The sequence below is a fragment of the Sorex araneus genome, chromosome 2 (assembly GCF_027595985.1).
Source record: "Sorex araneus isolate mSorAra2 chromosome 2, mSorAra2.pri, whole genome shotgun sequence".
Taxonomy (NCBI): domain Eukaryota; kingdom Metazoa; phylum Chordata; class Mammalia; order Eulipotyphla; family Soricidae; genus Sorex; species Sorex araneus.
Window position 1 is genome coordinate 244,453,843 of NC_073303.1, and position 25,851 is coordinate 244,479,693.

Here is a 25,851-nt window from a genome sequence, read left to right on the forward strand (position 1 = left end):
AGTTTTCAGGGGACCCTATGGGCTGCTGGGGATCGAACCCATGTTGTCTGCTGCCCTGTCGCTGGAGCCCCCATCCCACCATTTTAAACCCCGCGCTATCCAGAGACAGAAGAGAATTCTCAGACCCCTCTCAGGATGTCCATTTGCAGGGACCCCCCCAATCCGGAGTGTTCCATAGCCTCGGACCCAGCTCCCGGGGAGGAACCGGAAGCGGTGGGGAGAGAGCCCCACGCCCCTGAACCCTTTCCTGCCCGCCCCCCCTCCAGGTACCATGCAGCCACCCGCCATGGGACACTCGCAGCTCGGCACTGGGGCCACCAAGGAGCACTGCCGCGCGGGCTGCCGCGAAGCCGTCTCAGCCGCGCTGGCCACTGGCGCTGTCCTTGCGGCGTTAGGAGTTCTCGTGGGTAAGTGGCGGCCGCGGTTCCCACGGGGCTGGGGTGGGGGCCGCGCAGCGCAGCGCCAAGGGGCCGCGACCTTCGCGTAGCTGAATCAGGCGTGGGGTGTCCTGGGCTTCCCATGCGCAGGGGCCGGGGCGCCCCTCCCCCTCGGAGGATTCCCGGGGCTTGGTGGTGTTTGTTTGTTTGGTTTCTGGACCACACCCGGTGATGCTTAGGGCTGACTCCTGGCTCTGTGCTCAGGGCTCACTCCTGGAGGGGCTCAGAGGACCCACCCTATGGGGTGCTGGGGACCGAACCCGGGTGGGCCGCCTGAAAGGTCAGCGCCGTCCACGCTGTGTCGCTCCAGCCCCCCCTTAGCCCATTTTAACAGCCACAGGCTTGAGAAATCAGTGGAAAATTTGTTTCTCTTCCCACCATCTGCGGGGGGGGGGGGGGGGCGCGGGGGGGGAAGGGGCAGGGGGGGAGGAAGATGCCTGGTGTTTGCATGTAAGGCAGCGAAATTTGGGTTTGGGTTGGGGTTTTTTTTTGGGGGGTGGAAGTGGCTACACTAAGCAGTGCTCAGGGGACCCCCGCGCGGTGCAGGGGGCTCGAACCTGGGTCTCTTGTGTGCAGAGATTGTGCTCAGCCCCTGGGGTTCTTCCTCCCACCACTCCCTTGGCCCCCAAGTTGTCACTTCAGAGAGAAGATGCACGTGATGATGCATCGTGTTCAGGGGTGCCAGGGTCGGAACCGGCAAGGGCCAGAGTGGGCAGAACATTTGCCTTGCACTAGGCCAACCCGGGTTCGATGCCTGGTTTCCCATAGGGCCCCCCCTGCCCAGCACCACCAGGAATAATTCCTGAGTGCAGAGCAAGGAGTCACCAATGAGCATCGCCGGTGTGGTGTGACCCAAAAAGAATAAATAAATAAATAAATAAATAAATAAATAAATAAATAAATAAATAAATAAATAGATAAATAAATAACACCCCCACCACCCCCACCACCAGTGTGTAGTCCAACTTGGTTGACGAGCGCCCCCTGGTGATTATCAGAGCAAGTGCAGGAGAACCAGTGTTCTAGGTCCCAGAGGTGCGGGGGCGTTTGCACTGTTTGTGCTGTGCCTGTGTGCACACGCATACACGTATGTGCTGTGTTGGTCCTTGTGTCTGTACGTGTGTGTGGTTGTTCACTGATACGGGGTGTGTTTGTGTGGCTGTGTGTGTGCATGCATGCGTGAACATGAAGGTATGTGTGTGTATGTGTGTGTGTATGTGTGTGTGTGTGTGTGTGTATGTGTGTGTGTGTGTGTGTGTGTGTACAGGAACACCTGTGTCCTTACACTCAGAGCAGACAGGACAAAATTTCACACCTATACTTTATTTTTATTTATTTTGGCCTCTCGAGTCACACCTGACGATGCTCAGGGATTATTTCTGGTTCTGCACTCAGAAATTTCTCCTGGAGTGCTGGGGGGACCTTATGGGATGTTGGGGATCGAACCCAGGTTGGTCGCATGCACGGCAAACACCCTCCCCGACGTGCTATCCAGCACCTCACCCCTGTACTTTAGAAGCACAGATCTCCAGAACAATAGCTGAATCTGATCTTCGTTGGTAGCCCTGAAACAGGAGCATTTTTTTTTCTTTCTTGAGTCACGCAAATTAGGGTTTTGTTTTATTTTGCGTGCTTGTTCATTAATTGTTCAGGGCTTTCTCCCGGCTCTGTGCTCAGGGGAGCAGATGGGATATTCTCCGTCAGCCCCACGCGAAGCAAACGCCCTCCCTGCTGTACTATTTCTCCCACCACCAAAGCAAAATGGATTGTTGGCTTGTTTGGAAGGGGGCGTTGTTTGTTGGTTTTGGAGCCACCCCCGGCAGTGCTTAGGCTGACTCCTGGCTCTGCACCCAGGGATCACTCCTGGTGGACTCACTGAGACCCTGTGGGATGCCAGGGATCGAACCTGGGTTGACCGCGTGCAAGGCAAATGCCCAACCCGCTGTATTACTGCACTTAAAGGGCCAGAGAGAGTTCACGGAGTAAGGTGCTTGCCTTGATTGTAGTCAACCCCAGACCTATCTCTAGTACTGAATCGGGTCCTCTGAGCCCCACCAGGAGTGATCCCTGAGCACAGAGCCTGGAGTCAGATCTGAGCACTGCAGGGTGTGGTTTCCCCTCCTCCCCAAAAAAAAGGAAAGGAAAAGAAAAAAAAGGAAGGAAGGAGAGAGAAAGAGAGAAAGAAAGAAAGAGAGAGAGAGAAAGAAAGAAAGAAAGAAAGAAAGAAAGAAAGAAAGAAAGAAAGAAAGAAAGAAAGAAAGAAAGAAAGAAAGAAAGAAAGAAAGAGAGAGGAGGGAGGGAGGGAAGAAGGAAGGGAAAGAGCAAGGGAGGGAGGGAAACAAATTGACATGTACAGTTAGGAAAGCGGCTGAGAAGCCGGGGTGCGGGGACAGATTCCCAGCTTGCACAGGTCCCGTGTTGCACCCCTAAGCGCCTCCCAAGCCCCCGTGAGTGTAAACCTGGTGAGTGTAAACCACTGTGGAGGCTCAAAACCCCAAGGAAATCCTGGACTGAAAGCTAGTTCATGTGGACAGGGTAAGGTCACGCATCCGGCCAACCCTGAGCACTGAGCTAGGAGCACTCTGCAAGAACCAGATGTAACGCAAATCACCCTCCAGCAAAAGAAACTGGGGCGGGGGGGGGGGGGGCGCTGGAGCGATAGCACAGCAGGTAGGGCGTTTACCTTGCACGCGGCTGACCGGGGTTCGATTCCCAGCATCCCATAGGGTCCCCTGAGCACTGCCAGGGGTAGTTTCTGAGTGCAGAGCCAGGAGTGACCCCTGTGCATCGCCGGGTGTGACCCAAAAAGCAAAAAAAAAAAAAACAAAAAAAACCGGGGTCGGGCCAGAATGATAGCACAGCGGGTAGGGCGTTTTGCCTTGCATGCAGATGACCCATGTTCTAATCCCAGCATCCCATATGGTCCCTCGAGCACTGCCAGGAGTAATTCCTGAGTGCAGAGCCAGGAGTAACCCCTGAGCATCGCCGGGTGTGACCCAAAAAGCAAAAAAAAAAAAAAAAAAAAAAAGCAAAAAAGGAAAAAAAAGAAAAAAGAAACCGGGACCCCAGGAATTGGTGCCTGTCCATGGGCCTTTGTGGGCGGCACAGTCCCTGCCCGGCGAACTGAGTGGCCGGCGTGTCCCCGGCGTGTTTTCCGAAAACGGGCATCGGGGGCTAGTGCGGGGTGGGCGGGCGCCTCTCCCGGAGGAGGGGAGGGGGCCTGTGGGAGGAAGCGCGCTCAGGGGCGCGGGGCCCCCCGCAGCCGCCGTGTCCACACAGGCCGTCACGGTGCAGCACGTGGCCGAGCTGCGGGGCATCCGGTACAGCCCCGGCCTGGAGCGCGCCGACTCCGACTATCGCCGCACGCTGACCCCCGCCCTGCAAGCGCTGGTGAGGGGCCCGCCGGGGGGCGGGGCGGGGGGCGGCGGGGCGAGGGGGCGGCGGCTCGGGCGTGGACGGTGTGGACGGTGCGGTCACTGCATGTGGTTGGGTGGTGTGGACGGCACGGAGGGCGTGCAGGGGGCCGTGTGGAGGGTGTGCATGGTGTGGAGGGTGTAGACAGGGGTGGTGGCGTGGTTGTTTTTGAGGGTGTGGGTGTGATTGGTGTGGATGGCGTGGGTGGTGCGGGAGGTGGGGAATATGCGGAGGGTCTGGTGTGTGCAGAGGGCGTGGTCGGCGTGGGTGGCGTGGATGGTGTGTTGGTGTAGACTGTTGTGTCTAGTGTGGGTGGTGTAGACAGTGTGGGTGGTGGAGGAGATGTGAGTGGTTTGGTTGGTGCAGACGGTGTGGATGGGGTGAATGGTTGGCTGGCGTGCTGGGTGTGGGTTTTGTGGTGGTGGGGGCAGTACGCCTGGTGTGGACAGTGTGAATCGTGTGGGTGGGTGGTTCTTTTGGGATGGACACTGCGACTGGTGTGGATCGTGTATGGGCACGGTTACTGCGGTGGGTGTGGTGGGTGTGGAAATGTTCTGGAACCAGAGATGATATTGGCACATCCCCATGGACATAGTCAGGTCATCTTTAAAGGGTAGAGCAATTTCTTTCTTTTTTATTTTTAATTTTTTTGGGTCACACCCGGTGATGCACAGGAGTTACTCCTGGCTCATGCACTCAGGAATTACTCCTGGCGGTGCTCGGGGGACCTTATAGGATGCTGGGAATCGAACCCGGGTTGGCTGTGTGCAAGGCAAACGCCATCCTCGCTGTGCTATCGCTCCAGCCCCAATTTATTTATTTTTTGCTTTTTTGGGTCACACCCGGCATTGCACAGGGGTTACTCCTGGCTCATGCACTCAGGAATTACTCCTGGCAGTGCTCAGGGGACCCTATGGGATGCTGGGAATCGAACCCAGGTTGGCCGCATGCAAGGCAAACCCCTACCCGCTGTACTATCGCTCCAGCCCCAGGGTCATGCAATTTCTTTATCTATTCTTTTTTAGTGTTTTTTTTTTTTTTTTGGTGCATACCCAGCAGTGCTCAGGGTTTACTCTAAGGTCTGTGCTCGGGAGCGACTCCTGGGGGCTCATTGGACCATATTTCCTGCCCAGAATTCAAATGAGGGTTATTGGGGTACAAAGCAAGCACCCTTCCCACTGTGCTGTCACTCTGCCCTATTGTGTATTCTTGGGCACCTCTAAATGTGAATTGTGCCCACTTTTGAAAGTGTGTCCGCTGAGTGACAGGACAGCGTGGAGGGCGTTTGCCTCGCACGTGGCTAACCTCAGTGCGATCCCATAATGTTCCCCCGATCTCAACATCCCATAATGTTCCCCTAAGGCAGCCAGGAACAACCCTTGTGTGCAGAGCTAAAAATTAATCCCTGAGCACAATCGCGTGTTGCCAAATGCCAAAACAAAACAAAATTAAAAGGGCTTAATTTTCGTTTAAGATGGATGGATGGAGAAAGCACCTGTAGGGTGTTTGCCTGGCGTGCGGCCGACCCCAAGTTCTCTCCCCAGCGTTCTGCGTGCTCCCCCGAGCACCGCCAGGAGTCACCCCTGAGAATCGCCAGTGGGGTCCCCACGCCCCAAATAAAACAAACCTGTCTTAAAATCGTGCATTCAGCTTATAGGTGTGAACACACAGACCCATGCTAGGGAGATGACTCGGGGGCTGGACGCCTCCCCAACTCCACTGCGTCTGGCCCCCCAAAACCAAAATTAATACTCAGACGCCAACTCCTGCCTTGTTTACACCGGGACGCAGGCTGTGTTTACACACCTATGGAGGGGGCGATATATGTACAGGGTGGGGTGCACCCAGGGGTGCTCAGGACTGACTCCTGGCTCTGAGCTCAGAGGTCATGTCCAGAACTTCCAGAAGCTTCCAGAAGCCAGAGGTCACACCTGGCTTTGCTCACGGAACCCTGTGAGGTGTCGGGGATTGAACCCAGGTCAGCCGTGTGCTCCGCAAGCACCTTAGCCCCTTTGCTCTCTCTCACTTTCGTGTTGGCTGTGAGGGGAGCTGGATTGCCATGAGTCTCCCCCATCCTCCCGCTCCCCCCTTCAGTCCTCGGGGAGCGTCCCCTCACGCACACACACTGTGCACCCCATTTGCTGCTGTGGTTTCTGTCATAGTTTCTTAGCAGCTTCCGGAAGACCGAGCTAGAGGCTCGCTGCGTGGACTGCACAGTGCTCAGTTACAGGTGAGTCAGAGGCTCCATCAGGATGCCAGAACCTAAGCTGACCCCTCTGGAGACAGTCTGGAAGCTTCTGGAAGTTTCCGGAAGCTTCCAGAGACTTCCAGAAGCTTCCAGAAGCCAAGGGGCCCTCTCTTCCAGGGCCTCTTGTTCTCCCTGCAGGCCCGGGAACGCCAGCGTGCTTGTGCGGTTCCAGATGCACTTCCTACTCCCAGCCGTTGGGGGGTTGAACCGAGCCCTGGAGGAGAAACTTCTACAGCAGGGACTCCAAGCACGCCTGCAGGAACGCGGCCTCCCCCTGGCTGCCTACGGCACCATCATGTCAGCTGAGCTCACAGGCAAGTGGGCCACAGACACGCGAAGTCCCAGGGAAAGTGACGGAGGCACAAACCAGTGGGGGTAGGGGAACCCAGTGGAAGTGGCGGTCATCCGGAACTTTCCCATACATAGCTCAGCAGTAGAGAGCAGGCGAGCGGCAACCAGCATGTCAAGGGCCACAGTGTCCTTGCAGCAGTCCATGGGGTCATCCTCTTAAGGAGGAATTAGTGGCCGTGGCCAGGTACCAATAAAGTTTTATTGACAAAGACAAGGAGCGGGCCAGATTCAGGCCGGTCACTGGTAACTAGGGATAGAACCACAGGCAGAAACTTGGCTCCAGATATGGTATGTATGTCTTGGGAGCCAGTGGGCTGTCAGATTAACCACTTGGTCAGCTTGACCTCGGCCTCCAGTCCTGCCACCCTGAGTCACTGGTTGGGGTTTCAGAACCCATGTATCTGTGTCATCCAATAGAACTTTCCAGGGTCTCTCAGTTATGTTTCTTGTATTTCTTTTTTTTTTTTCCTTTGTGTCACACCCGGCGATGCACAGAGGTTACTCCTGGCTCATGCACTTAGGAATTACGCCTGGCAGTGCTCAGGGGACCATATGGGATGCTGGGAATCGAACCTGGGTCTGCCACGTGCAAGGCAAACACCCTACCCGCTGTGCTATTGCTTCAGCCCCTCGGTTGTGTTTCTTTTCTGTGCCCTTCAGTGTGGGGGCTGTTGGGCCGTGGTTAGCATTGAGGTGAGCCTGAGGGATGGAAATTCTCAGGGGCCAAAGAGATAGCACAGTGGGGAGGGCACTTGCCTTGCATGAGGCCCACCCGGGTTTGATCCCCGGCATCCCACAGGTCCCCCTGGAGGGATTCCTGAGTGCAGAGCCAGGAGTCAGCCCTGAGCATCGCGGGGGTGAGGGAGGGGGCAAACAAAACCATTTCCTTGGGTTTCCTCTCAGAACCTTTGGTTGGGATGTGAGTGGTCCTGGGCGGGCATGTCGTGAGTTTCTCGATTGTTGCTCCTTTTCCCTGCAGGAAGCCAGACGGGGCCCTGGGCAGAGAGAGATCTGAAGTCAGGTATGTGGCCCTCCGCCCTCACCGACGGGGTTCTAGAGAATGCACACGCTTCCACAAGGCACATCTTCACAGACACGTGCGTGCACACCAGTGCACTCACCCACATACAGAGGGGCGACATGTGCACAGACCCACCTAACTATGGGCACACGTGTCCACATACTGCATGCATACACCGAGACATGTGTCCAGAGACAACCAGACACACGTGGACACAAAGCCAGACACAGAGATGGGGCCGGAGCCATAGCACCACGGGAGGGCGTTTGCCTTGCACGCAGCCGACCTGGGTTCGATCCCCGGCATCCCGTAGAATCCCCTGAGCACCGCCAGGAGTCAGAACTTGATCCTGTCTGTCCGTACAGGCCGCTGTCCCGGGAACACTTTTTCTTGCCAGAACAGCCAATGCGTGAGCAAAGTGAACCCCGAGTGTGACGACAGCGTCGATTGCGCCGACGGCTCGGATGAGGCTCGCTGCGGTCAGTCGGCCTGGTGGGCACCGCACATGCGTGCACAGCAACTCGGCGTCCTGGGAGCTGGGCGGAGGGAAGGAAGAGGGACTGAGAGAAGAGGAGGCACAGATCTGGGCAAAAAAAAAAAAAACACAGGTCGTGGGGCTGGAGCGATAGCACAGCGGGTAGGGCATTTGCCTTGCATGCGGCCAAGCCAGGTTTGATCCCCGCATCCCATAGGGTTCCCTGAGCACCGCCAGGAGTGATTCCTGAGTGCAGAGCCAGGAGTAACCCCTGAGCATCACCGGGTGTGACCCCAAAAGAAAAAAATGGGTCGTGGGAAACTGCAAGGCACCCCCAGACCAGCACAGGGGATCTGCACCATGAACCGTCTCTGTCCCGTTACCCAAAGAAGAACTGATGGGCCAGAGCGACAGCACAGCGGGGAGGGTGCTTGCCTTGCACGCGCCTCCCCCCACAAGCCGGATTTCATCCCCGGCCTATCATAGGGTCCCCTGAGCACCACAGGAGTGATTCTTGAGTGCAGAGCCAGGAATAAACCCTGAGCATTGCCAGGTGTGGCGCCCCCCAAAGTCAGGAGGGGCAGAGAGGTAGCACCGCGGGGAGGGTGCTTGCCTTGCGTGTGGCTGACCCAGGTTTGATCCCTGGCATTCCATAGGGTCCCCCGAGCACTGCCAGGAGTCACTTCTGAGCACAGAGTCAGGAGGAACCCCTGAGCATTGTCAGGCATGCCACTCCCAAAATATAATAATTCCTTAACAGAGAGCCAGGAATAACCCCTGAGCATAGCCCGGTGTGGCCCTTAAAAAGAAAAAAAAAAGAAAAAGAGAAGAGAAATAAACCCTCAAGTCCCTAAGCAAACCCTAAACTTAAAACAAGAACATGAGGGGGGGCTGGAGCGATAGCACAGCAGGGAGGGCGTTTGCCTTGCATGCGGTCACTCTGGGTTCCGTCCCTGGCATCCCAGAGGGTCCCCCGAGCACCACCAGGAGAGATTCCTGAGTGGGACCCTAAGTGTGATTCCCTTAAGGACCCTATGGGATGCCTGAGATCGAACCCGGGTCGACTATGTTCAAAGCAAATGCTCTCCCCGCTGTGCTCTCTCTCAGGCCTTCATGTTTTGTTTTGTTTTGTTTTTTAATTTATTTCTTTTATTTTTCAAGTGGGTCACTGTGAGAACAGTTACAGGGCTTTCAGGATCGAGTCTCAGTCATACTATGCTCAAACACCCATCCCTTCACCAGTGCACATGTTCCACCACCAATAACCCCAGCATACCCCCCTTCCACTCCCCCTCTGCCTGTGTGGCAGATGATTTTCACTTTACTCTTTCCTTACTTTGATTACGTTCAATTTTCGACAGGAAACTCACTATCATTATTTGGAGTTTTTCCCCCAACAGTCAGACCTGTCGGAATGGCGTCATTAGATTGTATGTTTTCTGTTGTTGGTAACAAAGAGCATATGATGTTGCATGGTCGCGAAAGCGGCTGCCCGGATTTGGAATTCTGGTATTAAGTCCAGAGGTAATTCTGCCAGCAGCCGCTGCATTCCAAGATTGGTTTCTGTGGCACTGGGGTCATGGCTGTTCAGGAGCGGAGGAGCTATCCATGGGCGACCGCTCGGGGTCTCATTTGGGCAGGAGGCAGGGCCGGTTCTGCCTCCCCCATCACAAGATTCCCCATGCATCCCATCCCCTCACTGCAAACTCCTACCTCTCTGTCCAATTGATTCTGAACAGTGGTGGTTGCCATGCTGTCCAGGGGGGGGAAAGGCCAAGGGACAGAGACAGGCCTTCATGTTTTCATCTGTATCATGTGTGATTGTGTTCTATCTTTGGGGGCCTCGGGCCAGGTCCCATTTACAGGTGGTGCCCTGGGTCAGAGTTTGTTCATTGTTTCTCTCTCTTTCTTTCTTTCTTTCTTTCTTTCTTTCTTTCTTTCTTTCTTTCTTTCTTTCTTTCTTTCTTTCTTTCTTGTGGAATTACTTGTAATTTTATTTATTTATTTATTTATTCTTAATTTTTATTATATCACCATGTGAAAAGATACAGTTTTCAGGTTTATGTCTCAGTTATACAATATTCAAACACCATCCCTTCACCAGTGCCCATATTCCACCACCAGAATCCCCAGTATACCCCCCGCCCCCCACCCCCCACTGTATAACTGATGAATTTCACTTCATTTTTTCTTTCTTTCTTTTTGACGGGGAATCCGCATCTGGCAATGCTCAGGGGTTACTGCTGGCTCTGTGCCCAGGAACCACTCCAGAGCCATAGGCTGGGACCCCATGGGGTGCTGGGGATCGAACCCAAGTCGGCCGCGTGCAAGGCAAGCGCCCTCCCCGCTGTGCTGTGGCTCTGGGCCCTTGAGCATCTCTCTCGGGAGACAGTATTCTGAGACCTTCGTTTCCACTCTGGCCCCAGCATCCCGCCCCATCAGTTGCTTTTTCCACCTTCACGGTGGCAGAACTCACAGCACCAGGAAACAAAGCTCCCCCGACACCAGCCAGGAGAAGCTTTCCCCCCGCCCCCCCGGAGCCCAAGGAGGGCCAGGCTTGCCCGGAAGTCTGCGGGGTCCAGGGGCTGCAGGCGGCTCCATCAGCCCGGGGTCTGTCCTGGCACCGCAGCTCAGAGCTGTCTGTGGAGGGCTGAGAGATGGGACAGCAGCAGGGAGGGCGCTCACCGTGTACACAGCCAGCCCGGACCCGGTCCCCGGAACCTCTTCGGGTCCCCCAAGCATCACCGGGTGTGAGCCAACCCCCCTCCCTGGCCTCCTCTCCAAGAAGCTGCCCGCGGAGTTCCGGGGTTCCTGGTGCCATCGTGTCTTGCAGACTGTGGCCGGCAGCCGGGCTGGCGGACGCTGGGCAGGATCGTGGGAGGCATGGAGGCGGCCCCCGGAGAGTTCCCGTGGCAGGTCAGCCTCCGGGAGAACGCCGAGCACTTCTGCGGAGCCGCGATCATCGGTGCCCGGTGGCTGGTGTCAGCTGCTCACTGCTTCAATGAGTGAGTGTCGGTCTTGGCGGGGGGGGTCGCAGATCTGCGTGTCCCCCGGCCTGGGGTCCCAAGCTGCCCTGTCCATTCTAGGGTCTGTCCCTCCTGGGGTCCTGCCCATTTGGGGGCTCTGTGCATCTTGGGGTCCATCTGGGCATTGTGTCCATCCATCCCAGGGTTCCCATTAATCCCACGGTCTCCTCCTGGGGTCCATCCTTCTTGAGGCCCCGTCTATCTGAGGGTCCATCCATCCCGGGTCCGTCCATGCTGGGGTTCGTCCATCCAGGGTCCCGTCCAGCCTGGACTTTGTTCTTCCTGTCCTGTGTATCTGAGGGTCCATCCCAGGCTCCGTCCACGTGCTGCCCGCGAGCCCCTGGGACTCCTCCTCTCTTCCTTCCTCCTTTTGTGCAGTTTTCAATCTGAATGGTGCCCGATCATAGGCCAACAGGGAAGGCACTTGGGTTTGGTCAGCTGGGCTCAATCCCCAGCTCCCCAGAGGATCCCCCATACCCGCTAGGAGTCATTCCTGAGTCCAGAGCCGGGAGTGAGCCTTGAGCCCAGAGTCAGGAGTTACCCCTGAGCACAGAGTTGGGAGTGAGCCCTGAGCACAGAGCCAGGAGTCAGCCCTGAGCACAAAGCCAGGAGTCAGCCCTGAGCACAAAGCTGGTAGCCAGCCCTGAGCCCAGAGCCAGGAGCCAACCCTGAGCACAGAGTTAGGAGTCAGCCCTGAGCCGAGAGCCAGGAGCCAGCCCTGAGCACAGTGTTAGGAGTCAACCCTGAACACAGAGCCAGGAGTCAGCCCTAAGCACAAAGCCAGGAGCCAGCCCTGAGCCCAGAGTTAGGAGTGACCCCTGAGCACAGAGTTGGGAGTCAGCCCTGAGCCCAGAGCCAGGAGTCAGCCCTGAGCATAAAGCCAGGAGTCAGCCCTGAGCACAAAGCTGGTAGTCAGCCCTGAGCCCAGAGCCGGAAGCCAGCCCCGAGCACGGAGTCAGGAGTGTTCCCCGAGTACAGAGCCAGGAGTGTTCCCCGAGCACAGCGCTGGGAGTATGCCCGGAGCCCGGACCGGAGCCAGCCCTGCGTCGCGTGTCCCGCAGGCTGGCCGCGCCCTCGGACTGGGTGGCCTACGCGGGCACCACAGCGCTGGGCGGCGCGCTGGAGGCGGGCGCGGCGCGCGCGCGCGTGGCGCGCATCATCCCACACCCGCGCTACGACGCCGACTCGGCCGACTTCGACGTGGCGCTGCTGCAGCTCCGCCGGCCGCTGGCCTTCGGGCGCCGCGTGCAGCCCGTGTGCCTGCCCGCCGCCGCGCACGTCTTCCCCGCCGGCAGGAAGTGCCTCATCTCGGGCTGGGGCTACCTCCGGGAGGATTTCCGTAAGTGCCCCGAACCCCCGGGAGCGCTTGGGCGGGAACCCGGGACCCACCTCCTCGCTCGCTGTCTTATTTTCCTTCCTTTCTCCTTCTCTCCTCCTCCTCCTAGTCCTCCTCGTCCTCCTCGTCCTCCTCATCCTCCTCGTCCTTGTCCTCGTCCTCCTCGTCCTCGTCCTCCTCGTCCTCCTCCTCCTTCTCCTCTCCTTCCTCCTCCTTCTCCACCTCCTCCCCTTCCTCCTCGTCCTCGTCCTCCTCGTCCTCCTCCTCCTTCTCCTCTCCTTCCTCCTCCTTCTCCACCTCCTCCCCTTCCTCCTCTTCCTCCTCCTCCTCTTCTCCTTCTCCTTCTCTTCCTCCTCCTCCTCCTCTCCCTCCTCCACCTCCTCCTTCATCTCTTCCTCCTTCTCTGCCTCTTTCTCCTCCTCCTCTTCCTCCTCCTCTCCCTTCTCCTCCTCCTCCTCCTCTCCTTCCTCCTTCTCCTCCTCTTCCTCTCATCCTCCTCCTTCTCCTCTTCCTCCTCCTCCTTCTCCTCCTCTTCCTCTCATCCTCCTCCTTCTCCTCTTCCTCCTCCTCCTCTCCCTCCTCCTCCTCTCCCTCCTCCTCCTCTCCTCCTCCTCCTCTCCCTCCTCTTCCTCCTCCTTCTCCACCTCCTCCTCTCCCTCTTCCTCCTCCGTCTCCTCCTCTACCTCCTCCACCTCCTCCTCCACCTCTTCCTCCTCCACCTCTTCCTCCTCTCCCTCTTCCTCCTCCTCCCCTCCTCTCCCTCCTCCATCTCCTCTCCCTCATCCACCTCCTCCTCTCCCTCTTCCTCCTCCTCCCCTCCTCTCCCTCCTCCACCTCCTCCTCCTCCTCTTCTCCTCCTCCTCCTTCTCTTCCTCCTCCTCCTCCTCTCCCTCCTCCACCTCCTCCTCCATCTCTTCCTCCTTCTCTGCCTCTTTCTCCTCCTCCTCTTCCTCCTCCTCTCCCTTCTCCTCCTCCTCCTCTCCTTCCTCCTTCTCCTCCTCTTCCTCTCATCCTCCTCCTTCTCCTCTCCCTCCTCCTCCTCTCCTCCTCCTCCTCTCCCTCACCTTCCTCCTCCTCCCCCACCTCTTCCTCCTCCTCCTCTCCTTCCTTCTCCTCCTCCTCCTCCTCCTCTCCCTCCTCCTCCTCCTCTCCTCCTCCTCCTCCTCTCTCTCCTCTTCCTCCTCCTTCTCCACCTCCCCCTCTCCCTCTCCCTCCTCCACCTCCTCCCCTCCTCTCCCTCCTCCTCTCCTCCTCTCCTCCTCCTCCTCCTCCCCTCCTCTCCCTCCTCCTCCTCCTCTCCCTCCTCCTCCTCCTCTCCTCCTCTCCTCCTCCTCTCCCTCCTCTTCCTCCTCCTTCTCCACCTCCTCCTCTCCCTCTCCCTCCTCCACCTCCTCCTCCGCCTCTTCCTCCTCCACCTCTTCCTCCTCTCCCTCTTCCTCCTCCCCTCCTCTCCCTCCTCCACCTCCTCCTCTCCCTCCTCCACCTCCTCCTCTCCCTCTTCCTCCTCCTCCCCTCCTCTCCCTCCTCCACCTCCTCCTCTCCCTCTTCTTCCTCCTCTCCCTCTTCCTCCTCCTCCTCTCCCTCTTCCTCCTCTCCCTCCTCCTCCTCCTCCTCTTCTTCATCCTCCTCCTCCTCTTCTTTCTTTCTTGGGGAGCCACATCTGATGATGCCAAGGGACCGCTTCTGGCTCTGCACCCAGGGATAACTCCTGGTGGTGCTCTGGGGACCCTATGGGGTGCCAGGGATGGAACCCGGGCCCACCGTGAGCAAGGCTAGCGCCCTCCCCCCAGCCCTGTCCTGTGGCTGTGGCCCTTGCTGTCTATTTCTACCTGGTCCCCCTGGATCTCCAGGAGAAGTGGGAAGGGGGAGGGTCAAGCCTGTTTCTGTGTTGGTATTTTTAAATTTTTTTTCTGATAAAAACTGTCCCCCTAGGGGCCGGAGAGATAGTGCAGCAGGTAGAGCAGTTGCTTTGCACGTGTCCAACCCGGGTTCGTTCCCTGGCATCCCATAAGGTGACCCGAGCACCGGCAGGAATGGTTCCTGAATGCAGAGCCAGGACTCAGCCCTGAGAAACAACCAGTGTGGCCCAGAAACAAAAATAAAAATTGATCCGCCCCTACAGTTCGGTCCAGAGTGATAGTACAATGCGGGGGCATTTGTCTTGCACATAGCTGACCTGGATTCAATCCAGGCACCCCATAGAGTCCCCTGAGCAGGAGTGATTTCTGAGCACAGAACCAGGAAGAAGCCCTGAGCACTGCTGTGTGCTTGGCAGTGGAGCACTTGCCTTCCATGTATAAGGCCATGAGCTCAGTTCTGCCACCATATGGATGAACAACTTGAGAGGAGTGAAAAGAGAGAAGCAGGGACCAGCATGCTAAATAGCTGGAATAGCACGTGCAAAGGCCCTGGGGTAGGCAGGGCAGCCTTTTAGGCTGAGCCAGGTGATGAGCTCCTCCCATCTCCACCAGAGTTTATGCGAAGCTGCTGAGGTGAGAATAGGTCCTAGCAGCGAGAGACCAAAATCAGCAAAGTCAAGAAAGAGGAGGTGGGGCTGGAGCAATAGCACAGCGGGGAGGGCGTTTGCCTTGCAGGTGGCTGACCCGGGTTCGAATCCCAGCATCCCATATGGTCCCCCGAGCACCGCCAGGGATAATTCCTGAGTGCAGATCCAGGAGTAACCCCTGTGCATCGCTGGGTGTGGCCCAAAAAGAAAAAAAAAGTGGAGGTGCGGGGTGTGGGAGGTTGGGAGAGGGAAGTGGCTGTTTTTTGGGGGGAATGATTCTTGGCTTATTTTTCTTTTCTTTTTTTTGCTTTTTGGGTCACACCCGGCGATGTTCAAGGGTTCCTCCTGGCTCTGCGCTCAGGACTTACTCCTGGCGGTGCTTGGGGGACCCTATGGGATACTGGGAACTGAACCCGGGTCGGCTGTGTGCAAGGCAGTCGCCCTATCCGCTGTGCTATCGCGCCAGCCCTGCCTTGGCTGATTTCTGAGTGCTGACGCGGGCGGGTGGGCTTGCTACAGGGGCAGTGGAGGGAGGGGATCTGCTTTGCTTTCTCGGGGCGACTGAGCAGGACCTCTGGAATGCTCAGCCCCTCGGGGTGTCCCCTTGCTGGCCAGTGGTCAAGCCGGAGACTCTGCAGAAAGCCACTGTTGAGTTGCTGGACCAGGCTCTGTGCTCCAGCCTGTACGGCCATGCCCTCACCGACAGGATGCTGTGTGCCGGCTACCTGGATGGGAAGGTGGATTCCTGCCAGGTGAGCCCCCACGCTCAGGCCCTAAAAGTGGGGAGGCGCTCTCATTCAGAGCATGGGGACAGCCCCCTCCTTTGAAAATTGGTATTCTACCAATGAGCTGTCTGGTGGCTCTTGTTGGCCAGCCAGATTGTCAGCCTAAGCAAGGGGTGAGATTATAAAGGATCTACCAGGATAAGAAGGGGAGGGGATATTGCTTACTCAAATTGGGGATTTTTTTTTTTGGCAGGGGGTGGGGGTTACACCCAGCGGTGCTCAGGAATCATTCTAGGCAGGGCTCAGGGGACCCTATGGGGTCACGGGAATTGAACCCAGGTCAGCTGCGTGCCATGCATGGGCCTTCCCGCTGTAGTATCTCTCAGGTTTGGACTTTCAGTGGCCAGTGACCCAGCTGAAAGTGACCTGGGTGGCCCCATAATCCAATGACCTGATTGATAGTGGGTTTTTGTTTGTTTGTTTTTTCTTTTGGGGTCACACCCGGAGATGCTCAGGGGTTACTCCTGGCTCATGCACACTCAGGAATTATTCCTGGCGGTGCTCTGCTCGGGGAGACCCTATGGGACGCTGGGAATCGAACCCGGGTCGGCCGTGTGCAAGGCAAACGCCCTCCCCGCTGTGCTGTCGCTCCAGCCCCTGACCTGGTTGATTTTTGGCTGGCGCAGGCCACGCTCTCCGCAGTGGTCACTCCTCAGCTCTCGTTTCCCCCTGGAGCAGGCTGTGCCCAGGGCTGTGGCTGGGTAGCCCCGCCTGCACCCCCAAGGACGTGCCTCTGTCCCCCAGGGAGACTCGGGAGGCCCCCTGGTCTGCGAGGAGCCCTCCGGCCGCTTCTTCCTGGCGGGCATCGTGAGCTGGGGCATCGGGTGCGCCGAAGCGCGGCGTCCGGGGGTCTACGCGCGGGTGACGCGGCTGCGGGACTGGATCCTGGAGGTCATGTCGGCGGCCAGCAGGCCTCCGGCGCCCACGGCCGCCCCTGCGCCCAGCACACCCAGCCCTGCCTGGCCCACGAGTCCCAGAGGGCAGGTGCTGGTCACCCCCAGCCCACCCGCGCTGGCCGCCAGCCCGGCGCCTCTGGGCTCGGCCACTGCAACCAAACTTCCAGGTATTGGAGGGGGAAACGGGCTGGGCTGGGCTGGGGGCGCTTCCCCTGCACGTTCAGATGCGTCGGTCCTGACTTCGTCCCTGGGAGAGACATGGGCGGTTGATTAGTGATGTCTGTCTAGGTACGGGCCGGCGCATGAGGGGCCCCGCTTGCAGCTTTCGGGAGATCACGGTCCAGCAAGTGCTACAGGGGGAGATCAGGAGAGGTCCAGAAGCATCTACAGGAAGCTAGAGGGGGCCTGAGCGATAGGACAGCGGAGAGGGTGTTTGTCTGGCACGTGGCCGAACCTGGGGTGGATCCCCGGCAACCCCCCAGGGGGGTGCCCTGAGCTTGCCAGGAGTGACTGCCTGAGCACAGCGCCAGGAGTCAGCTCTGAGCCACGCCGGGTGGGGCCCACAAATCAAGTCAAAACCAAAGCTGCCAGCGACCGTGATGGCGAGCTCAGGGTGAGAGCCTCCTGGCATCCACTCTGCGTCGTCTCAAAAACAGCTGGTCGACTTGCCTGCCTCATCACCTTCAGTTTTCCCCTCCCCCCGCGTTTCCCTGGATATTATTGGGCAAAGGAGGCTGCAGGGTGGCAGGTGTGGTACACCTGGCGCTCCCGGAAACGCTCCAGGCTGACTCATGGCTGCACTCGGGGCTGACCCCCAGCAGAGCTCAGAGGACCCCCGGGGTGCTGGGGATCAGACCCACATTAGCTGCGCAAGACTGGTGCCCGCCCTGCGTTCTCTCTGGCCCCTCAGAGATCTTTCTATCCTAACCAGACCGACGCTCTGTGCCCAGGAAACACCTCCAGGGGGCAGAGTGATAGGACAGCAGGGAAGATGCTGGCCTTGCACGTGGCTGAACCGGGTGGCTGATTCCTGACACCCTGTAGGGGCCCCCTGAGCCCCGCCAGGAGTGATCCCTGAGTGCAGAGCCAGGAGTCAGCCCTGAGCATCACTGGGTGTGACCCCCCAAAAAAAAAATAGAAAAAAGAAAAACACCGGGGCTGGAGTGATAGCACAGCGGGGTGTTTGCCTTGCATGCGGCCGACCTGGGTTCAAATCCCAGCATCCCATATGGTCCCCTGAGCACCGCCAGGGGTGATTCCTGAGTGCATGAGCCAGGAGTGACCCCTGTGCATTGCTGGGTGTGACCCAAAAAGCAAAAAAAAAGAAAAACACCAACAGCGCCAGCCTGGACCACCATGGCACTCCCCTTGTCCCTTACTCTTATCCTAGCTCCCATCCCCGGAGGGGGGGGCGCGGGGGGGCTCCGTGATTCTTGGAGGGGGACCTGGGAGCCGGTTCATTTCTGCTTGCTGGTGCCCCAGCTCAGAGGCCCTGAGCCCCCTATCTCGTGTCCCCCATCCCCCCAGAGTGCGGGGCCAGGCCGGCCCTGGAGAAGCCCACCCGCATCGTGGGGGGCCTGGGCGCCGCCTCGGGGGACGTGCCCTGGCAAGCCAGCCTGAAGGAGGGGACCCGGCACTTCTGCGGCGCCACCATCGTTGGCGACCGCTGGTTGCTGTCGGCCGCTCACTGCTTCAACCAGTAAGACCTGCCTCTGCGGGGGCGTGGGGGGCGCCCTGCACCCCACACTGGATATAGCCCCCCCCACGCCACGCCATCCTCCTCCTGGGAGCCTGGATGTCCGGCAGGAAAGGATAAACGGGGAGCAGGATGGAGGGGGGAGCGGGGCACGTCTTGGGGGGGGTGTGGAGGCTCCTTCCCGGCCTTTGTCCGCTACACGTGGGGAGGGGGGAGAATCTGAGACCCCGTCCCATCCTCCCGCGCCGCTCCCCCCCTCACCCCGTCCCCACAGCTCTTCCTGGCGGGGGGCGGGGCGGCGGTGTCTGAGCCCGCCTTTTCCGCAGCACGAAGGTGGAGCACGTGCGGGCCCACGTGGGCACCGCGTCGCTGGCGGGCATCGGGGGCAGCCCGGTGAAGCTGGGGCTCCGGCGGTTGGTGCTGCACCCCCAGTACAACCCGGCCAACCTGGACTTCGACGTGGCCGTGCTGGAGCTGGCGCGGCCCCTGCGCTTCAACAAGTTCGTGCAGCCCGTCTGCCTCCCCCTGGCCATCCAGAAGTTTCCGGTGGGCCGGAAGTGCATGATCTCGGGCTGGGGGAACACGCAGGAGGGAAATGGTGAGTTTGGGGGCTTACACCAGGATGCCTGGGGCCTCCCCCAAGAGGCCACCACCTTTGTCTCTGCCCCCTGTAAACTGTCTAAAACTCCATGTCCTCAGGGGCTGCAACCCTGGGCCCGAGGCTCTGTCTAAATAAGGTGTTTTTTTCTTTTTTTGGGGGGGGGGGTTCACACTCGGCGATGCACAGGGCTATTCCTGGCTCTGCACTCAGGAATTACTCCTGGCAATGCTCAGGGGACCATATGGGATGCTGGGAATCAAACCCAGGTCGGCAGAGTGCAAGGCAAATGCCCTCCCCGCTGTGCTGTCGCTCCAGCCCCTAAATAAGGTCTTACTGGCAAAGCCAGCAGCAGCCTCTGTCTAAATAAAGCTTTATTGGCAAAGCCAGTTGCAACCTGTGCTCTTCTCTGAATAAAGTTTTTTTTTGTTTGTTTTTGGTTTTTTGGTTTTTGGGTCACACCCGACGATGCACAGGGGTTACTCCTGGCTCTTCACTCAGGAATTACCTCTGGCGGTGCTCAGGGGACCATATGGGATGCTGGTATTAGAACCCGGGTTGGCTGTGTGCAAGGCAAACGCCCTACCCGCTGTGCTATTGCTCCAGCCCCTGAATAAAGTTTTATTGGCAAGCCCAGCTGCAGCCCCTGTTATGTCTGAATAAAGTTTTATTGGCAGACCCAGCTGCAGCCCCTGCTCTGTCTGAATAAAGTTTTATTGGCAGGGCCATCCCCTGACAGGGGCAGGTGCCTCAGAGCTATACCTCTCAGGCCTCTATATTCCTTTTTCTACTTTTTTGGGGCCACTCCCAGATCAGTGCTTGGGACTGAACTTGGGGGCCCTCGCCTGCAAAGCCACACTCGAGCCCCTTGAGCTGGCTTGGGGCCTTACTGCTGTCAGGGAAATGAATGGTCTTGCTGGGGGTGCGCAGTGCGGGGAGGGGGGAGGGAAGCTGGGGCGCACCTCCTCACCAGTCCTGAGTATCCCCTTTGTGGCCAGAGCTGGTTGCAGGTGGCTCAGGCTAACGGAATTGGGTTGCGGGGTTGGGGGGGGGGTCTTCCCTGCAGCCACCAAGCCCGACGTGCTGCAGAGAGCCTCCGTGGGCATCATCGACCAGAAGGCCTGCAGCGCCCTCTACAACTTCTCCCTCACAGACAGGATGCTCTGTGCCGGCTTCCTGGAGGGCCGAGTGGACTCCTGCCAGGTGAGCCTGGGGCGGGAGGCGGCCACACCCCCCCCAACCCCCGTGGCCCTGAGGGCTTGAGTGAAGCCCAGAAGCAAGAGAATCACGGAAGGCTGATTCCAATCCCGCCTTTCTCCTTCCTTCCTTCCTCCTTCCCTTCAGTCCCTCCCACCACCTGCCCCCACCCTGTCTTTCTGGTGCTCGGGGCTGACTCTTGGCTCTGTGCTCAGGGATCACTCCTGGAGAAGTGTGGGAGAGGCTACGGGGTGCCGGGGATGGAACCAGGTCAGCTGTGTACAGGCGAGCGCCTTAACCGCTGGCCTAATCTCTCTCCGCTCCCCTCCTCCCTCCACTCCCTCCCTCCTCCATCCATGTCCCTATTCTGCCCCGGGGATGACCAGGACTTACCCTTGAATTTTTTTGGGGGGGCCACACCCTGTGGTGTTCAGGGCTTACTCCTGGCTCTGCACTCAGGGGTCACTTCTGGTGGTGCTCAGGTGACCTTCTGGGATGCTGGGATAGAACCCAGGTCGGCACTTGCAAGGCAAACGCCCTTCCCACTGTGCTATCGCTCCAGCCCCTATAAGTGACAAATTTCTACCAAGCAACTCATCAGCTCTTATGAGTGTATTTTGGGGAGCAGGGGGGGACACCGGGTAAAGCTCAGGGGTTATTCGGGGTCCACTGCTCAGGGATTGCTCCTTTGAGCCTCTCCCCCACCCCATGCCCCCTGAGCTTGTTTCTTTAAAAGCGCTCCAGGTGGCTTGAGACAGGGCACAGAGGGGAAGGCACCCGCCTTGCATGCTGCCCACTGGGGTTCAGTTCCCAGCACCCCATAGGGCCTCTGGAGCCAGTCAAGAGCACAGAGCCAGGAGTCAGCCCTGAACGCAGCCGGGTGTGGTCCCTAGTCCCTCCTCAAAAAAAAAAAAATCGCTCTGGTAGTAAAAGCAAGTTGCAGAATGTTTTAGGTTCCGTGGAAGGTTTCACGTTGAACTTGGGACTTGCTAGAGCCGAGAGGGCTGCTGGGAGGGGCCGGGAGCCTGGCTCCGTGTCTGGGAGAAGCCTGCCTGTAGGGGGCGCCCGCTGCGACACTGCCACGTCCCTTCCCTCTGCCAATGAAAAAAAGGCCTCGCAGAGGTGAGGCTGGGAGGGCCAAGAACCTAATTCCCAGCAGATCGAATCTGCAAACTCAGCCCCGAGTGCCAAGTGCCAAGTGCCCACCCGCCCCCAGGGCCCCGCAGTCGGCTTGACAGCAAAGGGAGCATGTGAGGGTCATGGACGTGTGTATGTGTGTGTGTGGCGGGGGGGGGGGGTATGCTGCCCTGCACGCCGCTGTGTCCATGGCTTTGGTGGCTGAGCCCAAGAGGCACTGCCACGGGCAAGTCCCCAGGGCACTGCCAGCCCTGACCCCTCCATCGCCTCTTCACACCTCCTCCTCTGTACACGGCAAACCTGGGTTCGATCCCCGGCATCCCATGGTGGGGGTCTCCTCCCTGCCCAGTTCCACCCGGAGTGCAGGGCCAGGAGTGACTCCTGAGCATGGCTGGGTGTGGCCCCCAAAGCCAAACAAAACGCAGTAAGCAGAGCCCTGGCAAGCTGGGCGGGTGCAAGGAGAAGCCCCTTGGGGGTCACGGCCCTGTGGGTGAGGAGCTCAGGGCCGGCTCGGGTTCTGGGGAGCAGGCGGGCCCCTGCCGGGGGCCTGGGGGCTCAGGGAACATGGGACTTCCTTTGTAGGGTGACTCCGGGGGCCCCCTGGCCTGCGAGGAGACGCCCGGCATGTTCTACCTGGCGGGCATTGTGAGTTGGGGCATCGGCTGTGCCCAGGCCAGGAAGCCCGGGGTGTACACTCGCATCACCCGGCTGAAAGGGTGGATCCTGGACACCATGGCGCCCCTGTCCCACGCCACGCTGCGCCCTGTCCTCCCTGGGACCACCACGGCTGTCCTCCCGGCCCCCGGGGTCCCGGCCAGCACTGCCTCGTCCCCAACCACCAGCAGCCTCGTCAGCCCGGCCGGCCACAGTGTGAGCACCGGCCCGGGGCCCTCTTCGTGGGGGCCGACTCCGCGCCCCCACACCCCGACAGCCACCACGAGCACCCAGCTGCCAGGTACGGGCAGAGGCGTGGGAGGGAGGGATTGTGGGGCGCTGCTGCCCCCCTCGACTCACCCCTGGGCGGCTGAAGCCACACAGGCAGGGCCAGGGCCACAGGACACTTGCCGTGCATGCGGCTGATCCGGGCTTATCTCCGGCCCCCGGTAGGGCCCCCCCGGACCTGCCGAGGGTGACGCCTGAGCACCGCTGGGTGTGGGCTCCCCAACCCTCAAATGATGAAGCCACAAGAGTCTCCGCAGCCCTGAAGCGCCCTGTGACTTGGTGTCTGGGTGGGGAGGGGACCACTGCCCCTCCCCCATCTCCCTCCGTGGGGGTCCCCAGCCTCCTTCTTGGGGATATCACGGGCAGGCTCCCCCACAGCCACTGCATTTGGGGGTCCCCTTTCCTCTCTCCAGACACACCAGGGATGCTGGGGGGAACTCAGGGCACCCCGAGGTGCTGGGGCTCCATGCTCAGTCCTTTGAGTGGTGCCCCCCGACTCCCTCTCTCAAGACCCTCTGCTTCCACACATAAGTGTGGGGGACTGACCCCTCACTCTGGTCCTGGCAGCTGTGGGGGTGTCCCCGGGGTTAAGGTGGAGGGCCCACTTCATCGACCAAGGGAACTTGGGGTGCCAGGACAGGGACCCCACTAGGATGACTTCCCAGCCCTTCTGCTTCCTGAGCCCCCCTGTCCCGGGCCTTTAGTTTTGGGGTGTAGCTCCCACATTCCAGAGAAGCGGGGGCTCCCTCCAATTCCCCCAGCACAGACGCCCAGCCCCCACGACCCCCTGTGGGGCCCTGCCATGGGACAACCCGTACGCTGGGCCATGGCACGGCCCGCAAGGGAAAGGGCAGATGTTTAGGGGTCCCGGGACCCCTGCAACCACAGCGAGGCAGACAGGCAGGAGGGGAAGCAGCTCCCTAAAATGTCCCTTGTTGGGAGTAGGGAGAGATGGGGGTGCAGGGACCCTTTGCCTTGGGGATGAGGGTGGCCTGTCCCAGGGCTGGGTGCAGGGTCCCCAAGGGGCCACCATGGCTGGTAACGGGGTTCGGGGGAGACCCGCGGCAACTAGCAGAGCTCCGAGTGTCCCCAGGCAGGAACGGGGTCCTTGCAGCACCCCTCGAATCCACCGGTGTCGTCCTGAGGGGTCACTTGCGAAGGAGTGGGGTCCCCACAGCCCCTAGGGCCGGCACAGGGAGAGCATGTGAGTTTGTGCCAAGGCCCCGGGGCGCAGACCTTGGCCCAAAGCTGCGGTTCTAGGCACAGACACGTGCTTTGAGCAAAGCCTTGAGGATGGTGGGTTTATGTGGGGGGGAAGGTCTCACCCCAGGCCGCCCCCGCCCCCCGCAGGCTGCGGCGTGGCGCCGGTGGGCGCGCTCACCCGCATCGTGGGCGGCAGCGCGGCGGGCCCCGGGGACTGGCCGTGGCAGGCGAGTCTGCGCCTGCGCCTGCGCGAGCATCGCTGCGGGGCCGTGCTGGTGGCCGACCGGTGGCTGCTGTCGGCCGCGCACTGCTTCGACGTGTGAGTCTGCACCCCGACTCCCCCGTGCAGCCTCTCCTTCGCCCAAACCCACCGGGGGGTGGGGGTACCCTCAAGCCAGACCCGCCGGGCAACGCGCCCGAGAGATGCCCGGCTCCGGGCGTGCCCCGTCGGCGAGGGGTGGGCTGCAGGATGCGTGGGGTCTCCGGGGGGTCTCCTCCCTGCGGGAACGGGAGCCGGCTGACCCCGGGTCCCCCGGACCCCGCAGCTACGGAGACCCCAAGCAGTGGGCGGCGCTGCTGGGGACCCCCAGCCTGGGCGGCGCCGACGGGCAGCTGGAGCGCGTGGCGCGCGTCTTCAAACACCCCTTCTACAACCCCTACACGCTCGACTACGATGTGGCGCTGCTGCAGCTGGCGGGGCCCGTGCGCGGCGGCCGCCTGGTGCGGCCCATCTGCCTGCCCGCGCCCCGCGCCCCCGACGGCGTGCGCTGCGTCATCACCGGCTGGGGGTCCCTGCGCGAGGGAGGTAGGTGCGGGGCGCCGCCGCCGCCCGCGAGCCCCCGCCGCCCCGGGCGGGGTGGCCCTGTCCCACCGGCGCGGGTCGCCCGCAGGTGGCATGGCGCGGCAGCTGCAGAAGGCGGCCGTGCGCGTCCTGAGCGAGCACACGTGCCGGCGCTTCTACCCGGTGCAGATCAGCAGCCGCATGCTGTGCGCCGGCTTCCCGCAGGGCGGTGTGGACAGCTGCTCGGTGAGCCCCCCCCCACCCCGGGCCCTCCCGCGCCTGGGGAGCTGTTGGCGGGGCGTGGGGGGGTGGGTTCCAAGGGCTCTCCCGGGCAGCATGGCACGGGCTGCTGCGCTGAGCGCTCCTGCCCTCCACTTAGGGTGACGCCGGGGGACCCTTGGCCTGCAGGGAGCCAACCGGCCGGTGGGTGCTGACCGGGGTCACCAGTTGGGGTTACGGCTGCGGCCGGCCCCATTTTCCCGGCGTCTACACCCGGGTGGCGGCCGTGAGGGGCTGGATAGAGCAGAACATCCAGGAGTGACTGTCCTTGCGCGGCTGGACCAGAGAGAAGGCGGCGGGGGACGCTGTCCGGCCACCCCGCTCCGGGAGGGAAAGTCAGGATCCGGGCGGGGGGTGCAGGTGGTCTGCAAACTTGGGTGTAATAAAAGAGCCCCTGATCCTGGCTTGGCGCTTCCACGTGAGGGGCGGGTAGGGGTTGGGGGAGAAGGACAGGCACAGCGCTTCGGCGTGGGTGGGCCAGGGTCTCGGTTCTGACACCACACCTCCATTTATTAGCCCATCCCCCAAGTCGGGGGGCTCAGCGAGACCCTTATCCTCCAGCTCCAAACAAACTCTAGGCGCCCGGGGGCATGCAGTTTGAGCTGGGCACACCAGTGGTCAGCCCACCCTTTGAAAAGTTCTAGAGTCCTTGGTTCAAAACCCCAGCTGCGCTCGCCACTGTCAGGTCGGGGGGTGGCCGGGTTTGCGGAGGGGGAGGGAGGGAGGGGCGGGCGGCCAGGCCCCAACTGTCCCGGCCTCCGTGCTGTCCGCGCGCGAGGCAACGCTCACGCCCGCCGGCCGGTGCGGGGCTGACCCCGGGACCGAGGGGCGGGGGGCCGGTCACATGTTGGCTCGCTCCCGCTGCAGCCGCGCGTTGTAGGCGCGGGACACGGTGTTCCAGGCGTCCATGTAGCGGTCCATACACATGGCGATGCACTTCTGCGGGCGGGAGGGCGGGGGCGCGCGGCTCAGGGCTAGGCCCCCCCCCAGGCCCCCCACCCCCCCGACGCCCGAGGGGTCAGGGCAGCTCACCTGCTCCGAATTGTCCAGGGAGCCCCCCGGCTTCCCGATGCACTTCCGGAAACACTTGTCCGTCATTCTCTGCGGGGGTGGACACGCGAGCCCTGAGCCGCGCCGCCCGTGCCCGCTCCGGGGGCCGCCCCCGCCGCCCCCCTCGGGCCCGGCCCCGCACCTGGAGGAGCTCCTGCGCGTTGGCCACGGCGATCTGCACCTTCACCTGCTCCATGATGGCCCCCGGGTCCAGCTTGCCGCTGCCCGAGCCCCCGAAATCCGAGCCGAAGCCACCCTCCATGGCTCCGCAAAGTCAACCGGACCCAGGCCGCGCGCGCCGACCCGGGTCGCGCCGGAAGTCGGGCCGCGCGGGGCACCACGGGAAACGCGCCCGAGAACGCGCGGGGGCGAACTACAGATCCCAGAAGGCCGCGCGACCTGCCCCGCCGGTCGCAAGCGCCGGACTTCCGGCACGACCGGGCGGGAGGCGGGGCTTGCGGCCGCGCTCGAGC

General features: G+C 60.6%; 2 protein-coding genes across 2 annotated transcripts; one reads left to right on the plus strand and one right to left on the minus strand.

Annotated features, from left to right (window-relative positions):
- Positions 1–286: 286 nt before the first annotated feature.
- TMPRSS9 (transmembrane serine protease 9) lies at positions 287–24,719 on the plus strand. The gene is made up of 18 exons (XM_055124705.1): positions 287–407; positions 3,700–3,827; positions 6,014–6,081; positions 6,238–6,417; positions 7,434–7,471; positions 7,837–7,950; positions 10,780–10,951; positions 12,034–12,311; positions 15,430–15,566; positions 16,344–16,662; positions 18,023–18,194; positions 18,518–18,789; positions 19,856–19,992; positions 21,706–22,078; positions 23,416–23,587; positions 23,814–24,073; positions 24,159–24,295; positions 24,429–24,719. The coding sequence occupies exons 1-18, from the start codon at positions 287–289 to the stop codon at positions 24,588–24,590; spliced, it is 3,240 nt and encodes a 1,079-aa protein (XP_054980680.1). The 3' UTR covers positions 24,591–24,719.
- A 71-nt stretch (positions 24,720–24,790) lies between these two features.
- Positions 24,791–25,705, minus strand: TIMM13 (translocase of inner mitochondrial membrane 13). The gene is made up of 3 exons (XM_004614811.2): positions 25,521–25,705; positions 25,361–25,429; positions 24,791–25,267 (listed from the first exon to the last, which is right to left on the minus strand). The coding sequence occupies exons 1-3, from the start codon at positions 25,638–25,640 to the stop codon at positions 25,169–25,171; spliced, it is 288 nt and encodes a 95-aa protein (XP_004614868.1). The 5' UTR covers positions 25,641–25,705; the 3' UTR covers positions 24,791–25,168.
- Positions 25,706–25,851: the final 146 nt, after the last annotated feature.

Coding starts and splice junctions, on each gene's coding strand:
- TMPRSS9 (XM_055124705.1), top strand. CDS start 287: ATGGGACACTCGCAGCTCGGCACTGGGGCCACCAAGGAGCACTGCCGC. Junction 3,828..6,013: donor CCCCCGCCCTGCAAGCGCTG/GTGAGGGGCCCG, acceptor TTTCTGTCATAG/TTTCTTAGCAGCTTCCGGAA. Junction 16,663..18,022: donor CACTGCAACCAAACTTCCAG/GTATTGGAGGGG, acceptor CCATCCCCCCAG/AGTGCGGGGCCAGGCCGGCC.
- TIMM13 (XM_004614811.2), bottom strand. CDS start 25,640: ATGGAGGGTGGCTTCGGCTCGGATTTCGGGGGCTCGGGCAGCGGCAAG. Junction 25,430..25,520: donor ACGCGCAGGAGCTCCTCCAG/GTGCGGGGCCGG, acceptor CCACCCCCGCAG/AGAATGACGGACAAGTGTTT. Junction 25,268..25,360: donor CCCTGGACAATTCGGAGCAG/GTGAGCTGCCCT, acceptor TCCCGCCCGCAG/AAGTGCATCGCCATGTGTAT.